The 18,508-nt window shown below is 41.1% G+C and overlaps 1 protein-coding gene across 1 annotated transcript; it reads right to left on the bottom strand.

Annotated features, from left to right (window-relative positions):
• Positions 1-4,038: 4,038 nt before the first annotated feature.
• LOC121327173 (protein MB21D2) lies at positions 4,039-17,220 on the bottom strand. The gene is made up of 2 exons (XM_041271023.1): positions 16,612-17,220; positions 4,039-6,138 (listed from the first exon to the last, which is right to left on the bottom strand). Exons 1-2 carry the CDS (start codon positions 16,859-16,861, stop codon positions 4,877-4,879), a joined length of 1,512 nt encoding a protein of 503 aa, XP_041126957.1. The 5' UTR covers positions 16,862-17,220; the 3' UTR covers positions 4,039-4,876.
• Between the last annotated feature and the right edge of the window lie 1,288 nt (positions 17,221-18,508).

Raw genomic sequence — 18,508 nt, 5'->3', positions numbered from 1 at the left:
TGGTTATTTGACCAAAACATCTGCAGCCCAGTACCATTAGAAGCATCCCAGCTGGAATTACTAGCAGTACAGAACGTGAGTGGACTGACTGTCCTTGTGTGTCTGGTACAGTATGTCTTCATGGAGGCGATGGTGGAGATAGGACACTGTGAGCAAAATTGTTAAGGTGGCTCGGTGGATTCATTGCATTCATCATTTGTCAAAGCCCTGACTAATCTTAAACTCACCCACCCGCTTGCTCACACCCTGCTTTAAGGCTATTGTTTTCAACTTTTGTCTTTTTATTTGAATTTACATTTTAATTGTCCAGACTACGTTTCTATTAGATAAAACACAATGTGGAATTATACAAAGTTATTTAAATATGTACACTATATTAACTGTTAACTATATTGTAGTGTTTATTCTGAATCCTTGGTGTGGAGAGGTCATTCCTATCTGTTCTCTCTCCATGCTGGACATGGTCAGTATTTAACATTATGATGTACAGTGTCAGTTCTGATCATAGCCACTGTCTCTGTATCACCACTTCCACCTGCCCTCTTGACAAACAAGGAAGCAGTGGGTTTGGCTCTGCCAATACAGCAATAAAACAAACCAGTTTCCCTTTAACAGAATCATTGAAATTCAGCACTAATTTGCAGTACTTGGGCACTGGATTGTGACACCAAGTGGAAAATATTACATATTGCCCCTCACAAGTCTGTTGTGTCTAGCTACTCCATTAATACTCTGCGCTCACACCTGTTTCTCAAGCAGCAGCGCAACCACTCAACCAAATCCATCAGTGCCCCTCAGAAGATCATTACCAATCTGCTCCCTTCACACTTGGCAAGAGCTGATGCAGTCAACGTGAATGTAGTTCTTTTTGCTTAAAATCTTAACAGTGTTCTATGCTACACCTCACATGAAGCAGAGATTAAAACACTTTTTAAAATGGTTGCTGATGCTGCAAGAACTAAAAATACACTGAAACAGCATCTATGGCTGCAGTCCTTGTGGATTATATAAATGCATCATAAATTAAGATTGTTAACAAGAAATTGTGGCTGGTCTTTCAATGAAAGAAATCCTGGGTAACATCAACAGATCACATTCTGTGTTGTATCTGTGCTTTATTTAAGCATGCTTAGCTCCTTTATTAAAATAATTAATCTTTCAAACAGACGTGACCGATGTCTATAATGAATGCCCCTCCTGTTCTAGGAGTAATTCAGCTCCTAATCCCCGTCCCTCTGTGCAGCGACTCCTGATTGGAGAGCCTGCTGTTTCTTGTACTCTGCACACAGGGCTTTCAGATCCCTATCACCTGTACAGTGGCTGCTCGATCCCATATGTAGTTTCTCTCAGACTTTAATTCGATGACAACCTTACATTGCTAAAAGGTGAAATTCTTACATCACACAGAATGCATTTGATATATTTTTGATTTGACACAGAATGCTTCAAATTAACAGAATCAGTTTGATTTGCAGTTTCAAAAATAAACGTTAGTTAAAATGGCAACAGTTTTATGAGTTGCATATTCATCTGAAATATATTTAGCAATTTCAAATATATGTTAATCAATCTAATGAATATGTCTCATTGTATGTAATAAATTAAAAGCATTGGCTCACATTTAAATAAATCATAGATGATCTAATGATGCCAGTTTTGGCAGCAGTAGAGATTGCTTTATTCTGTATGTAAAAAGTTACTTGGTTCAACCTGGTCCTTGCAGTGAAGTCTCTTCCATGGAGAATGTGTTGGAAAGTGTAGGCTTGTGTAGCATTGCTCTGATTGCTTCCGATGACAAGCAGCACTTCTGAGGATGGGTTTGTTATTCCTCACAGTATACTGACATTTCCACACAAAGGGGGTGGGAGGGAGTGTGGGGTGGCAATGCGAAGCCTGCTGGCAGAAATATTGTAAAAGATTGGGAATTTATTTTCCTAGGACATGCATCAGATTTTATTGCAGACCCATATCCTCTAAAGTGAAGTAGCTCAATAAACCCCAAGAAATGAGTCTGATGTGAGATACTTTTATTACTTGAGTAATCACTTCTTATATACAGAGATAGAAAAGTCAGCTTTAGTTTTTGTCTTTGACACTGAAGAAACCGGTCCATAATATTTTGCATTGAAATCCTGCAATAAGAAATGTCCCACAATTGTGAGAGTAATTCTTCATTATATCATACATCTCTCTTGCCTTAAGTTACAGTCATCTAAGTAAAGGTCACATTATACACAGGAAGCTAATCACATGTCCACACTGTATGTATATGCAGTATGCTTTATTAATTTAATTTTCAGAATTGAAAAGCATCAAATAACTTTGTTCATCTTAGCTCTGGGTAGCAGAAAAATAAATACAATTAACTTTATAGCTAATGTAAATTTGTTTGTCAAGTATTTAACACTCTGCATAACATGTATTTTCTAAAGACATAATAAACACAAATTGTGGATATTAATGATGGTTATGAAGTACAACTGATAGTCTTTAAAGGAGAACTAAAGCAGTGACATACATCACCTGTTCCCATGGTCTATAAACCTCTGCAAACCAGTGACATACACCACTGGTCAAAAGTTTTAAAACACCTCAATTTTTTATTGAAATTTATGCAGTTTAATGTCTCACTGTACTAAACAATTGGAGATAAAAAAAGAAATCATAGAATCATTTTGTTTAACAAAATTTAATCTAAATTTTTGTCTCAAAGTAGCCACCTTTTACAGATATAACAGCCGAACACACTCGTGGCATTCTTTCTACAATGGAAATCAAATATTGTTCGGAAAGTTCTTCCCAACACTGTTGCAGAAGTTCTCATAAATGTGTTGCACTTGTAGGTTGCTCTGCTTTCACCCTTCCGTCCAGTTCATCCCAGACCAGCTCAATGGGGTTTAAGTCTGGAGACTGTGCTGGCCATTCCATGATTTGAAGCCTACCGTCTCGTTTTTTTCTTCTAAGGTAGTTCTGACATAGCCTGGAGGTATGTTTTGGGTCATTATCTTGCTGTAGGATGAACCTGACCAACTAGGCATATACCAGAGGGTATTGCATGGCGCTGCAAAATGCTGTGGTAGCCGTTTTGGTTCAGGGTGCCACTCACTCTGTGCAAGTCGCCGACTCTGGATCCAGCAAAAGAGCCCCAAACCATCACACTTCCTCCTCCATGTTTCACAGTTGGTCTCACACGCCGGGAACCATCCTTTCGTCTACTCGACGGCATAACAAAAACACTGCGTGATGAACTGAAGATTTCAAATTTTGATTCATCGGTCCATAAGACCTTCTTCCAGTCTTCAGTAGTCCACTGGCAGTGCTTCATGGCAAGCCTCTTTTTCTTATTTTGCCATCTTAGCAATGGCTTTCTTACTGCCACTCAACCTGTCAAACCTACAGCTTGAAGTCTTCTCTTCACAGTTGAAACTAAGACTTGCTTACTTCGACCAGTGTTAAGCTGTTGTCCTGTGAGCCACCTATCACGCAAGTGGTTGACTCTCAGAAACATGTCTTCTGATTCTGTTGTGGCTTTGGGTCTGCCAGACCTCTTCCTGTCAGAGTTTCCTCCAGTTTCCAAGTGCCTTTTGATGGTATAGGAAACTATACTCACTGACACCTTGGCTTTCTTTGCAATTTCTCTAAAGGAAAAACATACACTTTTAAGGGTTATAATGGTCTGTCTGTCTTGTTAATTGCCTTTTTCTTGCCATTATGATAGCAATATATTACTTCCTGCAGTACAATACTGTCCAAATAATGCTTAAGAGGGTGTAGTAACACAGTCTGTTCCAATACTGCTTTTATACAGACAGACGGTTTGTAAGTAATCGTTGGGACACCTGTAGGAATTGTTAGGATCAACTTTCAAGACTTAATTTACTTCCATTGCTGCAGAACAGTTGTAAGTTGGTAACCCATTACTAGTTCCCTGAAAAAGGCCTTTTTGTATAACTGAAATATACATTATTTTTCAGTTTTTGGTAACCTAAACCTAGGTTTTTTTAACCTCTGGCAGTTTACCGCTTACCTTTGTACCATTACAGGTTATTCACTGGATGAACTGCTTAAATTTTTACAAAAACTGGAAAAATGGGGGTGCTCTAAAACTTCTGACTGGTAGTGTACATCAACTGTTTCCATGGTCTATAAACCTCTGGAGGTTGTTTGCACAGATAATGACAATAAAAAAAAAATGGGGCAATATTTGTTAAAGCCCAAACAGTCTAATTGCACTTGTCAATGGGTCTGCGAAGGTAAAATCCCAACAGCCATGTTTAGTCACTTTTTGGCATGTAATTGTTCACTTTACATAAAGCAAAATACACATAACTGTAAAGAAAATATAATTTATTTATACCTAAAATGCAGCAGGTTTTATGCAAAAACTTGCATCTAAATTGCAGTGTGCATCTTTGCACACTCTATCTCCCTTTTTAAAATACAACCCTGCTGTCAGTCTATTCACTGTGCAGGTAAGATCATCATGCAGACGCACTAAGGATTGAGGAGAGTTACTTCAGTCTTCAATGCAAAACAAGCAGAGGAATCCAAGATTTCATGTAATATAACACAAATCTTAGGACTACACTTCTATGTGCTACACGTACAACTTTCTAATCACATATACGGCACAGGAGGTTAATAAGACATTTTCAGAAACTCAAACAAACAAACATTCATAATACAGCATTGTACACAGATACAGGTTTCAGTTCTCCTTTAAAAGTATCTGAGCCCTCATCTAATATGCATGGAATACACTACCAGAAGATCATTCCAAAACTCAAACATGTGCCCTGCAGAAACAGTCTAGCTGTAAATATAACATGGAACACTGAATGACACAATGTTCTAGAGGAGACCTGGTCAAAGCCCCTCAGAAGAACTTATCATCGATGCGGAAGTGAGGGCGCGTGACGTCGTCGGGGTTGATGAACACAGAGATGGACTTGCCCGGGTTCTCAGTCACTAGCTGTTGCAGTTTCTTTGCTAGCCGGTCATCAGGTTGGGTCTCCCCCCCGTCAGACAGTGGGGAGGGGATGCTGGAGGAGCTGCCTCTCCTCTGCAGATCCACAGTCAGCCGATTGGCTGCTTTGAGCTGCTCGATGGCCGTTTTCAGGTGCTCCGTGGGGTCGGACCGCACTGACGACAGCTTGCGAGCGTGCAGCACCACAGTCTCATCAGAGAGGTGCTCCAGCATGTTGCACTGCGGGATGAAATAGTTTGGGCACATCTTGCTTACTAGGCAGTGTTGGAGGTCATCTATAAGTCCGAGTAAGAAATGAGCAGAGTAGTCTTCCTGGGAGAGGTAATGGGTTGGAAGCCTGTCACAAGCCCAGAGCATCATACTCCTAAGGTGGTAAGGGCTAATGGCTTTGGGTCTGGATAACAGTTTAATGATGATGGCCTTACAGGCTTGATAGGCTTGCATTAGACTACCTGAGATGCACTTCTTCAGCTGCACCTCACTCCTTGCAAAGGATAGCCTCCATTCATTCTCCTTCTGACCTTTAAAAGAGCAAGCAGGCACCAGGTAAAACCCACTGATCACTTCCTCCTCTGTTATCTTGCCATCCCAGAAATGATTTTCCATTAGCCAGCTCTGGGCCACTGCTGGCCAGCCTTTGAAAGACACGACTGGTACAATGTCATAGAGCATGCGGCTGCTGCCTACCCCCAGAATAACGGATATTATTGTCCCGTTCTTCTCCACCTTCTCCACCTTGGGCATCCCCCGCTGAGGCTTCTTCTGAATCTCCACCAAAACCACGCTGACGGACTCATAAAACCAATCAGCCACACTGGTGGGCGAGAAGAAATAGTTGGAGGCGCCGTTGATGTGATCAACGATGGTGCAGCAGTCTTTCCATTTGTTAATGGTCCCTTCATCAAAAAGCCTGAGGCTCAGCCAGGAGTGGCACAGGGCAGAGTGTCGCATGTCCAAGGTGACCGGCTGATTGCGGTCATGGAGTTTCAGTGCAGGAACCAGCAGCGTGAAGTCCATGTCGTAGTCTGTGCCTCTGGCGTAGACATTGAGTTCGTCCAGATCCATGTCCACCACCCCCTCTCGAACTCCTCCCGAGAGGAGCAGGTACTCATTAGCAACAGGAAGCTTCTGATCCAGCTTCTGCACCATGCCTGCAAGAACCAAGGAAGGAACAATGAGTAACTCTTATAGAGTCAGAGTCCTCACCGCGTTGCCTAGTGGAACTGTTATAGCATTGGTATTGAAATGTTTGGAAGCACACCTTTTTACAAGTACCCACCAACAAGTGTTCAAATAATGTAATTAAGTAAATACTTTTCAAAATGTACAGGTATGGAGGCGGGGGGAGTTAGGTATTATAGTAGGCATTACACACATTCACACACAAACATGCATCTATCTACACAAGATACAAGTAATTATCCAGCTTGAATCCACTTGCCCTTGTGACAGGTGATTCATTGAAACAGGGCTCAGTTTCAGGTCACAGACTGGCCTGTTGGAATACCTGATCTTTGCATCATCACTCTGCAGTCTTTAATCTCCTGCCTCATTTCAAACCATTACTGTGCACTTTTAAAACAGGATAGTATTACAGCTACATTGGAAGGTTAGACAGGTTTTTATCTGCTTTTTGTCCTTCTCTGACTCTAATGACTTTAACAGGAGTTATTAATAGTTTTAAACCCAAACTCATTGTGATTACATCTATACAAATATACTTTGGAGTCCAGAGATACACATGGAAAGACACCCTTTTGTTTGCTGATTGAAGGCTTGATCCCAGTGAGATTAGGGTTGTATTCTTTATATTTACTTTATAAAAGCACTTCTGTTGCAAACATGCTGACTACAGTGTTTTATTTTTTTGATGACAGATTTCAAACCCTAGAAAACCTCTTACTGGCACTAAATGATTTACAATAAGCACAATATTACCTATGACCTAACTAAGGGATAATAAGGGATGTCATTTTTAAATGATTGTATATATGTATACACCTCTTTGTATGCTAACAGTCTCCCTGGCATCAACCAATATCAAGCACAGCAACATTGTATCAGATTTCAACACCACTTCACATTACTTTCATCAGAGAACACTCACTGGCTCAGCCGAGGCACAGCGAGCAGGATGTTAGAGAACACTCATTGGCTCAGCAGAGGCACAGCGAGCAGGATGTCAGAGAACACTCACTGGCTTAACAGCAGGCTGGCAGGTCCGTTCCTCATCTTGAACCCTGGCTCTCTGGGTTACTAGAAGTTTTGTGAATGGTAAATTAAAAATTCACAATAGTAGACTTGAAACACTGTGACAGTTACCTTTACAAAACAACAGAAATGGTATTACCAGCCAGATGCTGAATAGCATTCAGAAATATCCTTTCTCTAATACCGATGAAGGTTACAAATCCAAACCAACAAATATGTAGAATGCACAGCCAGACTTGCCTTGAATGGAGAAGATGTTTATTGGTCTATCCTATTACGCAAGCAAGCTGTATGCATTATTGACATAACAATGCCAAGGGAGTACTCATTGACATCCAGCCAGCCAGAGAGCAGTCATTACTTTAGCACAGTCACAATCACGTGTGAGACTGTGCTGTGATGTGTGTTTATTTCTTCTAGAGATTAAAGACACACACAATGGAATATAGATGTAGCTCTTGCTGTTTATTAGGTGTTGACACTGCATTGTCTTATATGGGTGTTTGTTTCTATGGAAGCTTGTGAGATCTTTCTGCACAGCATGAGTTCCACAGAGGTGATGCTGTTTTGAAGTAAGACATTAGAGGGAGCACAAACACCATGTTATTGAGCACTTTTCTTAATCATTACTATAGTAACACAGAGCAGAATTTCTGCTGATCTGCTGAAAATCTTTAATGCTCAGCCACAAGGCTGATGGGTCAAGAATGTTCTCAAGCTACAGTCAAACCAAAAAATAAATGCATATTACTATAAACAGGTACTTCACAAATAATGAAGAAAAAAATAATTAAACAAACAGCTTTTACTAACATGCCTGCACACATGAACACATCATACAAGGGCAAATAATCCAATATGTGTCCAAGTGCTAATGTTACATTGGAGTGGAAGCTGAGGAAATTCAAAGCTGCACTGAGCTGACTGTCAGTGAGCTGGGAGCTTGACTCGTGCACTGAGCTGACTGTCAGTGATGTCATGCCGTTTACTGGGCAGTCAGTAAAAGCACTGCCCAGAGTCACGCTGTTTACTGGGCAGTCATGGCAATGTGATCATATTTACCACACATATAGGTCCTCCACAGTGTTTGAATGTTTGTGATAAAATGTCCGACTGGGAATCATTTGAACACATGCAAGTGAACTGCGGTGTGTCTATAACCCAGTTGGACGTGTGGATTTGAACCATTCTAAACAGTTACAGGACATATCGTTTCTTAAAGTAAATGGAACAGGGCTGCTCAGTTAACAATGAATCCAACACACTCAGCTTAAAGAGTAGTAATTCATTGGGTGATTTTATATAAAACTGGGTGAAAACTCAATCGTCTGCCCAAGTCATACTCCAGGCAAGATTGTGCTGACCTTGAAGTGGCAGACTGTTAAGAAGTGGAGAGAATTTTGACAAAATCTCTTGAATGAAAACAAAAATGTAGAATTTTGTCCAGAAGTATGTCTAGCTGCGTTCATTTTAAATCAGAATCTGTCTGGAGTGAGTAATGTGTGAGCAGCTACAGTATCTGTGCACATGAACAGTATTGGTATTCATATGGAGCAGCATTCTGCTGGTTGCTGCATCAACAGACAACCTTTGGCATTCAGAGAATGTGCTTCTGTACTGCATGCACAGCATGTCTTCATTTACATACATTAACAATATCAGCCAATAGGCAGGCTGCAGCCAGCCTGGCTCCTCTCCTCCACAGAGCTCCTGTTCACACTGCCTGACCTCAGTTTCAGCCAGTCAAGTCCACCCTCCCATTGCTGCAGCTTTCTCCTCCTTGAGATTTCTGGAACGTCTGAGGGCCTGTTTCCTGAGCTACTGTATTAACTCTACAGTAGCAAACAATCACAAAAGATCTGACTTAAACATGAAACATTGAAAAAATGTAGTTTTTGTTGTGGCCGATTCTGTGTGTTCAGACATAAACAGAGAGAGAGAGAGAGAGAGAGAGAGAGAGAGAGAGAGAGAGAGAGAGAGATTTTCACTGTCAATCAAACCATGAGTTCAATATTACCTGCCTGTGTCCCAGGCTTACAGCCCACTAAATTCTCCTTTGAATTCACTTGTACTTTTCAAATTCCTCTCTGGAATAGGCAGACCTCTTTACAGCCCTGCTTCAGTTTCAGTTACTTCAAAAAGCCATATTTTGGGCTCCCGAGTGGTGCATCCAGTAAAGGACCAGCGCGTGGAGTGCAGGATGTGTCCTATAGCCTGGTGATCGCAGGTTCGAATCCAGGCTATGTCATTCCTGACCATGACCGGGAGTTCCTAGGGGGCAGCGCACAATTGGCCGAGCGCCGCCCGGGTAGGCAGGGCTTAGGTCGGCAAGGCATCCATGGTTTACCGTGAACCAGCGACCCCTGTGGCTGATAAGACGCTTGTGGGTCTGTGTTTCGGAGGACACGTGTCTCGGAGGGCGCGTATCACGGGGGATGCGTGTCTTGGAGGAACACACAGCCTCCATTTCCCCGAGTTGCTGGGGGGTTGCACCGGTGAGCCAAGACAAAAATAATAATTGGACATTCCAGATTGGTGAGAAAAGTGAGGTAAAAACCATTGGTGACAACCAAATTAAAAAAAAAAAAAAAAAAAAAAAAGACAAAACGCTACTTTGGTTATAACAAACACTGGATATAACCAACACACACTCACAGCAGCAGATCCCATACAAGCAACACCAAAAATAGGATACAAGAGGTTATGTGATGCTGAGGCTATTCCTTATAAAACAACCATTTCACTCTCCTCTCTGAGGGCTATTCCACACACAGCCCCCTTTCACTCTCCTCTCTGAGGGCTATTCCACACACAGCCCCCTTTCACTCTCCTCTCTGAGGGCTATTCCACACACAGCCCCCTTTCACTCTCCTCTCTGAGGGCTATTCCACACACAGCCCCCTTTCACTCTCCTCTCTGTTCACAATGTTTATTCAGTACAATAAGAATGAAATGTTTGGCAGAGGGAATATGTAACCCCGGGTGCACAATAATGCTGTCAGCTGAATGCCTCCAGGGCTTTACAGAGTGTAAAATCCCATGAGAACACACTTCTGACAACCAGTAAGCAAGTCCAAACACAACTCGTACAGTATAGGCTACATCAATAAAGACATTCAGTCTGTATCAGTTCATTAGGCACCATTCTTAGATGATCCAGCCCAGTGAAAGGGTTTCATCACTGAATGATCCAGCCCAGCAGGATTCCACAAGCTCTTATCACTCATTAACATTAAATCACAACCCATGGAAAGCCCTTCCTAGCCAACAAGTTTTACAATAGGTGATTAACAGCCAGTAGAATAACAATGAAAAACACACCCCCTCCTCTCTGCTCTGGACAAACAGATGTCTTCATTGTCTCTGTGCTTTCATCTAGGAAATTGTTATGACAGTGCAGGCTGTACATTTACAACAATGCTTTTATTTGAAGCTGAACAATATTCTGTACATGGCACCAACCACACACACCTCAGTAAACACTGTTTCATCTACATCCTGATATATGTCATCAAATATTAATATTGCATCAGTCGTGCATTGTATTCCCTTCCCCTACACTGTGTACATTAATGAAAGTATTCCATTCAGTCAAATTGTCATAAGGACTGCAGTAAAATACACCTATGCAATACTGATCCCAATAATGAAAACACAAACGAAGGAAATGCTCTTCCAATTAGTGTTAAAGTCTTCAATGCAGTGTGTGGTTTGAATGTAATGATATGCAGTGTGCAGTTTGAATGTAATGATATGCAGTGTGTAGTTTGAAGATGCAGATTGTACTGTGCTGTGCTTCTCTCTGGGCATTCTGATCAGTTTGCACTAATTCCAGATACAGATCGTGCTGTGCGGTGCTGCGCTGTGCTGCTCTCTGGTCATTCTGATAAGTCTGCACACTTTCCCAGGGTTTCTGAGCATTGAGGGAAGCATCATTCATTTCAATTCCTAAATGGTGGTGCAACAATACAGACTCCTCATAGAGGGAGCAGGCTCCCCAGCACCCTGCCTCTGTTCTCCCCAAGAGGAATAGACATCCCTGGAGCAAGACATCTGTTCTGTCCTAATGCTTCTTTGCTGTATTAAAACTGGTTCTGCTCTGAAGCAACCTTAAGTAGCCTCTGAACATGGCTTCACTTATTAACTTTCTGTGCTTTGATATTGGCTCCCTTGTAACAGCGTCAAGCTCTAGGGTGCCAGATAGTAATAAATGTCCTATCAAATTATTTAACTTAACCACATTACCAGGACCAGAAAACCCATCATCATAATCAAGTCCTATATAATCAACCAGAGAAAAAGGGGACTATTAATTAATTGAACAACCAAACAAGTTGCTTTGGAGGAATATATATATATATATAGACTCCAGCTTCAAGTCCATTTACCCATGAATTAAACTAAATTACAAAATAAAGAAACAAAACATATACAGAACAAAATATTAATTAACCAAACATAATAAATAACAGTTAATTGCTATGGTAGTAACAAACAGTACAAGACAATGAAAAGCTTTTCATCCCTATTGGAAACCTACTTTAAATACAGTCCTTCAAAAGAGACAACGCCAGTGGTTGCGGGAATATACCCTCACGAGCCAAATTACACTATTAAACTGCAAGCCGGGTTTCAATAGTCTCAGCAAACACACACAACGCAATATACATACCCAACAGTTAATCAACAAAGCAAAAGTTAATTAACAATTTACTAAAATAAAATACAGAAACAAAAAACACCAGTATATTATAAAGCAATATTTAACATTATTTACTGGTCAAAACAAAATAAATAAAGGGAAAAATAAAGTAAAGAAAACAACACACGAGTCTGTAATACACAAGGATTGATGGTAATACTTTAACAGTTCTGATAGACAGACTAATGTTCATTTAATATGCTGCAAGTCAGTTATGTTCGAGTTATTTTCTCTTCCTTACAGAGATTGTATTGGATATTTAACCAGTCACAAAAATGTCAATTTTCCTTTGTAATCGAAACAACGATGCGGGAATCCTTTCAATAACTTAAAACCAGATTACCCATGTTCAAAACTGTACGACCTGTTCCGCTGGAACAAATAGGTTAGTTAACCTTGTTTGTTCATCTGACCTCCGGCACTAGTTTGTTCCAAGTACTTGGCAACTAGTGTAGTTAACGTTTTCCTCATACAGCCGCTGATAATATAGAAAACTTTCTTCTTTTCAAATTGTTTTCATTCTAACACACCATCACAGTCACAGCCCTCATCTCCAAAACTTCCTGATGACATCACACAATGCCTTCCACCCCAGACTGCATAGCAAACAGGAACCGCCAACCTCCAGGAAGCCCTCCTCAACAAGTTAATTATTCCCCTTTTATACGCAATTAGTTCTCTTTTAAACGGACAATATCGATATGTCATGTTTGCCACACCCTAATGTTCTTTAAAAGATTTTCAGAATCCAATAAATCTTTAATTAAATGACGCGTTCCTGCATTCGCAAAAATGGGTTGGAGACAGTGCAAATCAGGGCTCTCAAAAATTATAATGAGATGTACTAATTGCGACACTTACAATTGCATCAGTTCGTTAAGAACTTTTGAAAGTGGCCTTGCATGTATAGACAGTATCCTTCGGCCCCCTCTGCTGCAACAAACCACAGCTCTACTCCCGCTATTTATCTCACGACTCTCGCAATGCTAGAGAGCTCCTAAGAAGATGCAACAAATATTTAAATTAGTATATTGCAGCAGTTTTCATTACTACATTTTCTCTTAGTAGTAATGCATACTTTGCGAATTGTCGCAAGGAAAATGCAAATTGTGGTATGTTTGCGCTGTGACTGGCCCATCTTAGTACATCTACCCCTCAGTCTGTTTCTTTCCAGAGCTGTGAACTGGGTTTTTTCAAATGCCACAAAATCAAGAGCAAAATAATAATCCCACCACAGCTTTTCAGTTCATATCTGCCTTGAAAGCAAATGGGAGGATAATCAGACTGGCATATTAGCTATACGATCAGATACACGGCAAGACTCCTATCCAGATAACTCACTGCAACAACTATCAAGAAAAAACATTCTTACAAGCTTATAAAATTGGAAGTTAAAAAAACAACCCAGCCTGGTAGCACCACTCATCTGTTAATTAAATCTACGTAAAGATTGCTCTGCTTTCCCTCTGATAATTGCTATATCCCCTCCAGCTAAATAAGTTAATTGAATCTGGGTGTTAAGAGATGTGCTGAGACATGCAGAATCTCCCTCTACAATGCAGCTTATTAACAATGCTGAGAGCTGGGAAATATTATCTGCCATAATTGTATCTTGAAAGAGAAATAGGAGCACTTTGATTTCTATCTGAGCTATCTAAGTTATGCGAGTCTCTGATAAAGATTGCAACAGGCAGGACCAGGGTTCTACAATGAGTAGGAAGGGAACGTTGGTGCATTTTTCTTCCATGCAGAAGATACAGCTAAGAAGACTCTGCTGGATGGCGTGTTCAGCTTTGCTAAGTGGTACTTTGTGAACATATGAAACAGGACAGCAGATCTTAACAGGAGAGGAGAACCTATAGAAATCTGCTCATGAAATTCATTGTCAGACCACATGTTGCATTTTGTCCCATAGTTTACCAGCTTTTAGATGTGCTTAGAAATTGCATGCAAATTACAACTCTGTAAACCACATAATCTAGGTATGTGTGAGGAATAAAAGCTGTGATTCAGTCATTTATAATGTCTTTATATGAAAACTACAAGGCTACACAAAATGAATGAATGAGGAATCATGGTTTTGCATGGGTTGTCTGACTACAAAACCCACATTAACTAACTAACTATCCCTAGAATATAAAAGAGGCTTGATTCCCATACTGGTGGAATCTAGTGTTCTATACACATCTAAAGCACAGAACACATGACTGAAGAAAACCATCACCCATACAGTAACAAACTGAGTCCATCAGTAACATCACCCATACAGTAACAGACTGAGTCCATCACTAACATCTCCCATACAGTAACAGACTGAGTCCATCAGTAACATCTCCCATACAGTAACAGACTGAGTCCATCACTAACATCTCCCATACAGTAACAGACTGAGTCCATCACTAACATCTCCCATACAGTAACAGACTGTTGATCCGTAACATCACCTATACAGTAACAGACTCAGTTTGTTATAACATTATAATAGGACCCCAAGGAAAACAAACCAGGGTTAAAACTACCCTTCCAACACCTACAGAAACTTGTGGTGACATATTAATCTCTGTAACAAAGTGTATACCTCCCTGAGGACAGGACTGGTGTAACAGAGGGACAGGCAGTACAGAACAGATGCATACAAAGTAACCCATTGAGTTTCCACATAACAATTCTCCTTTGAAATATGCAGTGCTCCACATGTCCAAACCCTTCTCTGTAAGCAGTAGGGTTATCATCTATTCAGGACCACTGACTCTTCAACAGCTGCTGGGGGTTTTAGGTTGGGTTTTATCCAACAATGCAAAAGGACTGATTAGCGGTTTGTTAATCAGACAAAAAATACTACTTTATTTCAGCTTGAACACGTAGATATTTGTATATATTCCTCATGTTTAGGGACTAAACTGTATACATGTCAGCAAAGTAAGTGACAGTAAAACACTTCCACATTTAGATTTTGATGCTTACTACAACCGTATTAATATAGATTACACAGCTCCACTTTCCAATGATGAAAGAAGCTGCTGCAACCTTCACTGAACCTGGACTGACTCATCTCTTCAGATCCCACTAGATCCTGTATGAGAATGCTGCAGAACAGTCAAAGTCAATGCAATGCAAGTGGAACACATGGACCGTGCTGCTGAGACTGGCACAGTGCAATGCAAGTGGAACACCTGGACCGTGCTGCTGACACTGGCATAGTGCAATGCAAGTGGAACACCTGGACTGTGCTGCTGAGACTGGCACAGCAATGCAAGTGGAACAGGTGGACCATGCTGCTCAGACTAGCACAGTGTTTTAACCAATCCACAAAGCAATGTGTGGATGCCATTCCAATGCCAGTTGGACCCGTGGAGCTCTTGAGAAGGCATATTTCTTTGTTATAGCATTCTCTCCCTCACAGTATAGATTATAATACCACACCTCCTTTGAAACATCTACTCTCTTCAGACTTGGCTTCAGGGCACAGTTTAAAGTGTAGGGAAGAGTGGAGTGATACATGAACTATGGCATTGCATCCTAAACACCACAGAACCCTTGAAACACTGACCTCCTTCAGAAATACAATCAAAATGATGACATATTTTACCTTTACAAATACACACACACACACACACACACACACACGTGCAATTAAAAGATAGTATGGATTGAACATGGTAATCACCAGAGGGAAGAAAGAAAGACCCAGGAACAGGGCCAGCTGTGTTGCAGACCGCTATAAACCTGCAAGGGAAGTAATGTTAAAACTGTACAATGCACTTGTAAGACCTCATCTTGAATATTGTGTGCAGTTCTGGTCACCTCGCTATAAAAAAGATATTGCTGCTCTAGAAAGAGTGCAAAGAAGAGCGACCAGAATTATTCCGGGCTTAAAAGGCATGTCATATGCAGACAGGCTAAAAGAATTGAATCTGTTCAGTCTTGAACAAAGAAGACTACGTGGCGACCTAATTCAAGCATTCAAAATTCTAAAAGGTATTGACAGTGTCGACGCAAGGGACTTTTTCAGCCTGAAAAAAGAAACAAGGACCAGGGGTCACAAATGGAGTTTAGAAAAAGGGGCATTCAGAACAGAAAATAGGAGACACTTTTTTACACAGAGAATTGTGAGGGTCTGGAATCAACTCCCCAGTAATGTTGTTGAAGCTGACACCCTGGGATCCTTCAAGAAGCTGCTTGATGACATTTTGGGATCAATAAGCTACTAACAACCAAACGAGCAAGATGGGCCGAATGGCCTCCTCTCGTTTGTAAACTTTCTTATGTTCTTATGTTCTTATGTTCTTAAATACCCGTCTGTTTCCAGAGGGGATAAAGCAATTCTATTAGCGCTACAACCAGGATGGGTCACGCCTCCTGCAACTGGGTCACTTGCACGTTTCCACCAATACAGGGAGCTCGTCGTTTTCGGCAGCACAGCAATAGCAATCATTTACTGATAGTAATGATCAGCTTAAAGTCAATCAAACACTTACCCCATTATTGGCACCCGTATATAGTAATGCAGCACACATTTAAAGATTTGCTTTTAATTCAGTCAGAAATATACTCTATACGCTGTATTTGTATTACTGTAGTATTAGTTACTGTATTACATTTGCTGCTGGGCAGCTACAGCTAACATAATTAAGGATTTTAAAAAAGAAAGAAAAACTACGTTCACGACGCAAATATTTTACTAAAGTAAACCTGGCTGCGTGATCCTCACCGAGCATGGAGAAGATGAAATCCTTAGCAGTGTGGATCTCCAGAGCCCGCTGGTCGTCATATTCCCTCTGATCGTGTTTGCTGAAATCCTGAATAAGCTTATTTAATTCCTCGATCCTCGTTCCCGACCTGAAGTCCAGCTCCGGGAAGCTTGGAGATGTTTTATTATTATTGTTGTTGCTGCTGGTACCGGTTCCCGTGTTATTAACAGATCCAGTCCTGCTGGCAAGAATAGGAGCCGCCATCTTCATTGGGAAAGTACTGAACAGTCGTGGAAAAGGAGAGCCTTCCCTGTCCCCCTCTTCTCAGGGATCCGAGCTCAAGGCGGACGTTTCCGGCAATCCGCTCTCAAGATCGTCCAAGCGCAGACCCTTTGGTTTTGACCCAGGGCTCCAATGGGTTAGAGTTCTGTTTTCGCTCAAAGTTAATAACAGACTAAAATGAAAACAATGTGTGGCTGAGATCAGAAATCAACAAGCTGCTGGTTACTCGCTTACATGCAGCCACACTGATCGCAGGATTAAAGGGACAGTCTGTTGTGCAGCAGTAACACGGTCTCTTCAACAGATGGTAGCTTTGAGACGAATTCTCCGGAGTTGTATTTAATACTATGTTGCGAGCAAAACATGGATCTGATTTTTAAATTCGATACATGGACTGAATTTAAGAGCACATGCCTTTTTAGTGCGTGTATATTAATGTAGGGTGTGTTAATCGCTATATACATTTATATTATCAAACTAATTATATATATATATATATATATATATATATATATATATATATATATATATATATTATACACACACACACATATATAATGTGTGTGTGTGTGTTCATTATATGAAGTATTTTTTTTGCAACACTTGTATCCAGGGGTTAGTACCATGTTGACACACAGCCCTACAATGTTCTGTTATTTGGGGTTATGGATCCGATTTTTAACGGTAGGCTACACAATCCCTGGAGCTCCATGAGTCTCGGTGGTTTTACCGGTACACAGTCCCTGGAGCCCCGGAGTCTTGGTGGTTTTACCAGTACACACTTCCTGGAGCTTCATGAGTCTCGATGGTTCTACCGGTATACACTCCCTCGGTGGTTTTCAGTCAAACCCTGATGCATGTGGATTTATTAGTGTGCTTCCTGCCAAAGGGGCAATTCCTGCCTCCCCATCTGTGATTTCTATTGTTCTAAAGGAGGAATATAGATAGTGAGAACAGACAGTGAAGTCGCTGCTTTATTGTCACCTTAGGCAGCCAGCACTTGACAGTAGCATTGTGCTTCCTTCTATGTATGAAAGGTAACTATTCCAATTAACTGGGCACTTGATTACCAGCTACAGCACAGATCTCCAATCGCTATAAGCTTTTCAGTAAGGTTCTAGTGGGCGCTATAATAAATGTGTATGTAAACCTCAACTCATACTGGTCTGGTTGCGAAACTACAGCACTGTTGAAAAAACAAGCTTGACAACGCTCCCTCTGGTGGGTTAAATAAGTATTGCACACAAGCTGAAACGCTCTCGTTCTGTTCCCAGGGTTATTATTGGCCTCGCGGGATTCAGCCAGGGCAGAGCATGTGATTCCACACAGCCTGCTGCGCAGCATCAGCCTTGCTTTGAAAAGCATGTTTGCAGTCAGGCGCAGCTACAGACGGGTTCGTTTCTATCTGTACTGCAGCTAGCAAAGCAGAACAAGCATCCAAATCCGAATACACAGTAACCTGGGAACGCAGAGCTGACTCCGTGGAAAAGGCATGTGTGGATGTGATGGGATTCCACGCTTTGATGTGATTTTGACTTCATAATTTTAGTGCTATGGAAATGATACCATTCGAGGGAGGGACTTTGTATTTGCAGGACTGTATAGACTCACGTATTGGTGAGTTTGTTATTGACC

Source organism: Polyodon spathula, chromosome 14 (genome assembly GCF_017654505.1).
Source record: "Polyodon spathula isolate WHYD16114869_AA chromosome 14, ASM1765450v1, whole genome shotgun sequence".
In the NCBI taxonomy this organism is placed as follows: Eukaryota; Metazoa; Chordata; class Actinopteri; order Acipenseriformes; family Polyodontidae; genus Polyodon; species Polyodon spathula.
Note: the sequence above shows the minus strand (reverse complement) of the source record. Positions and strands in the feature narration are given on the sequence as shown.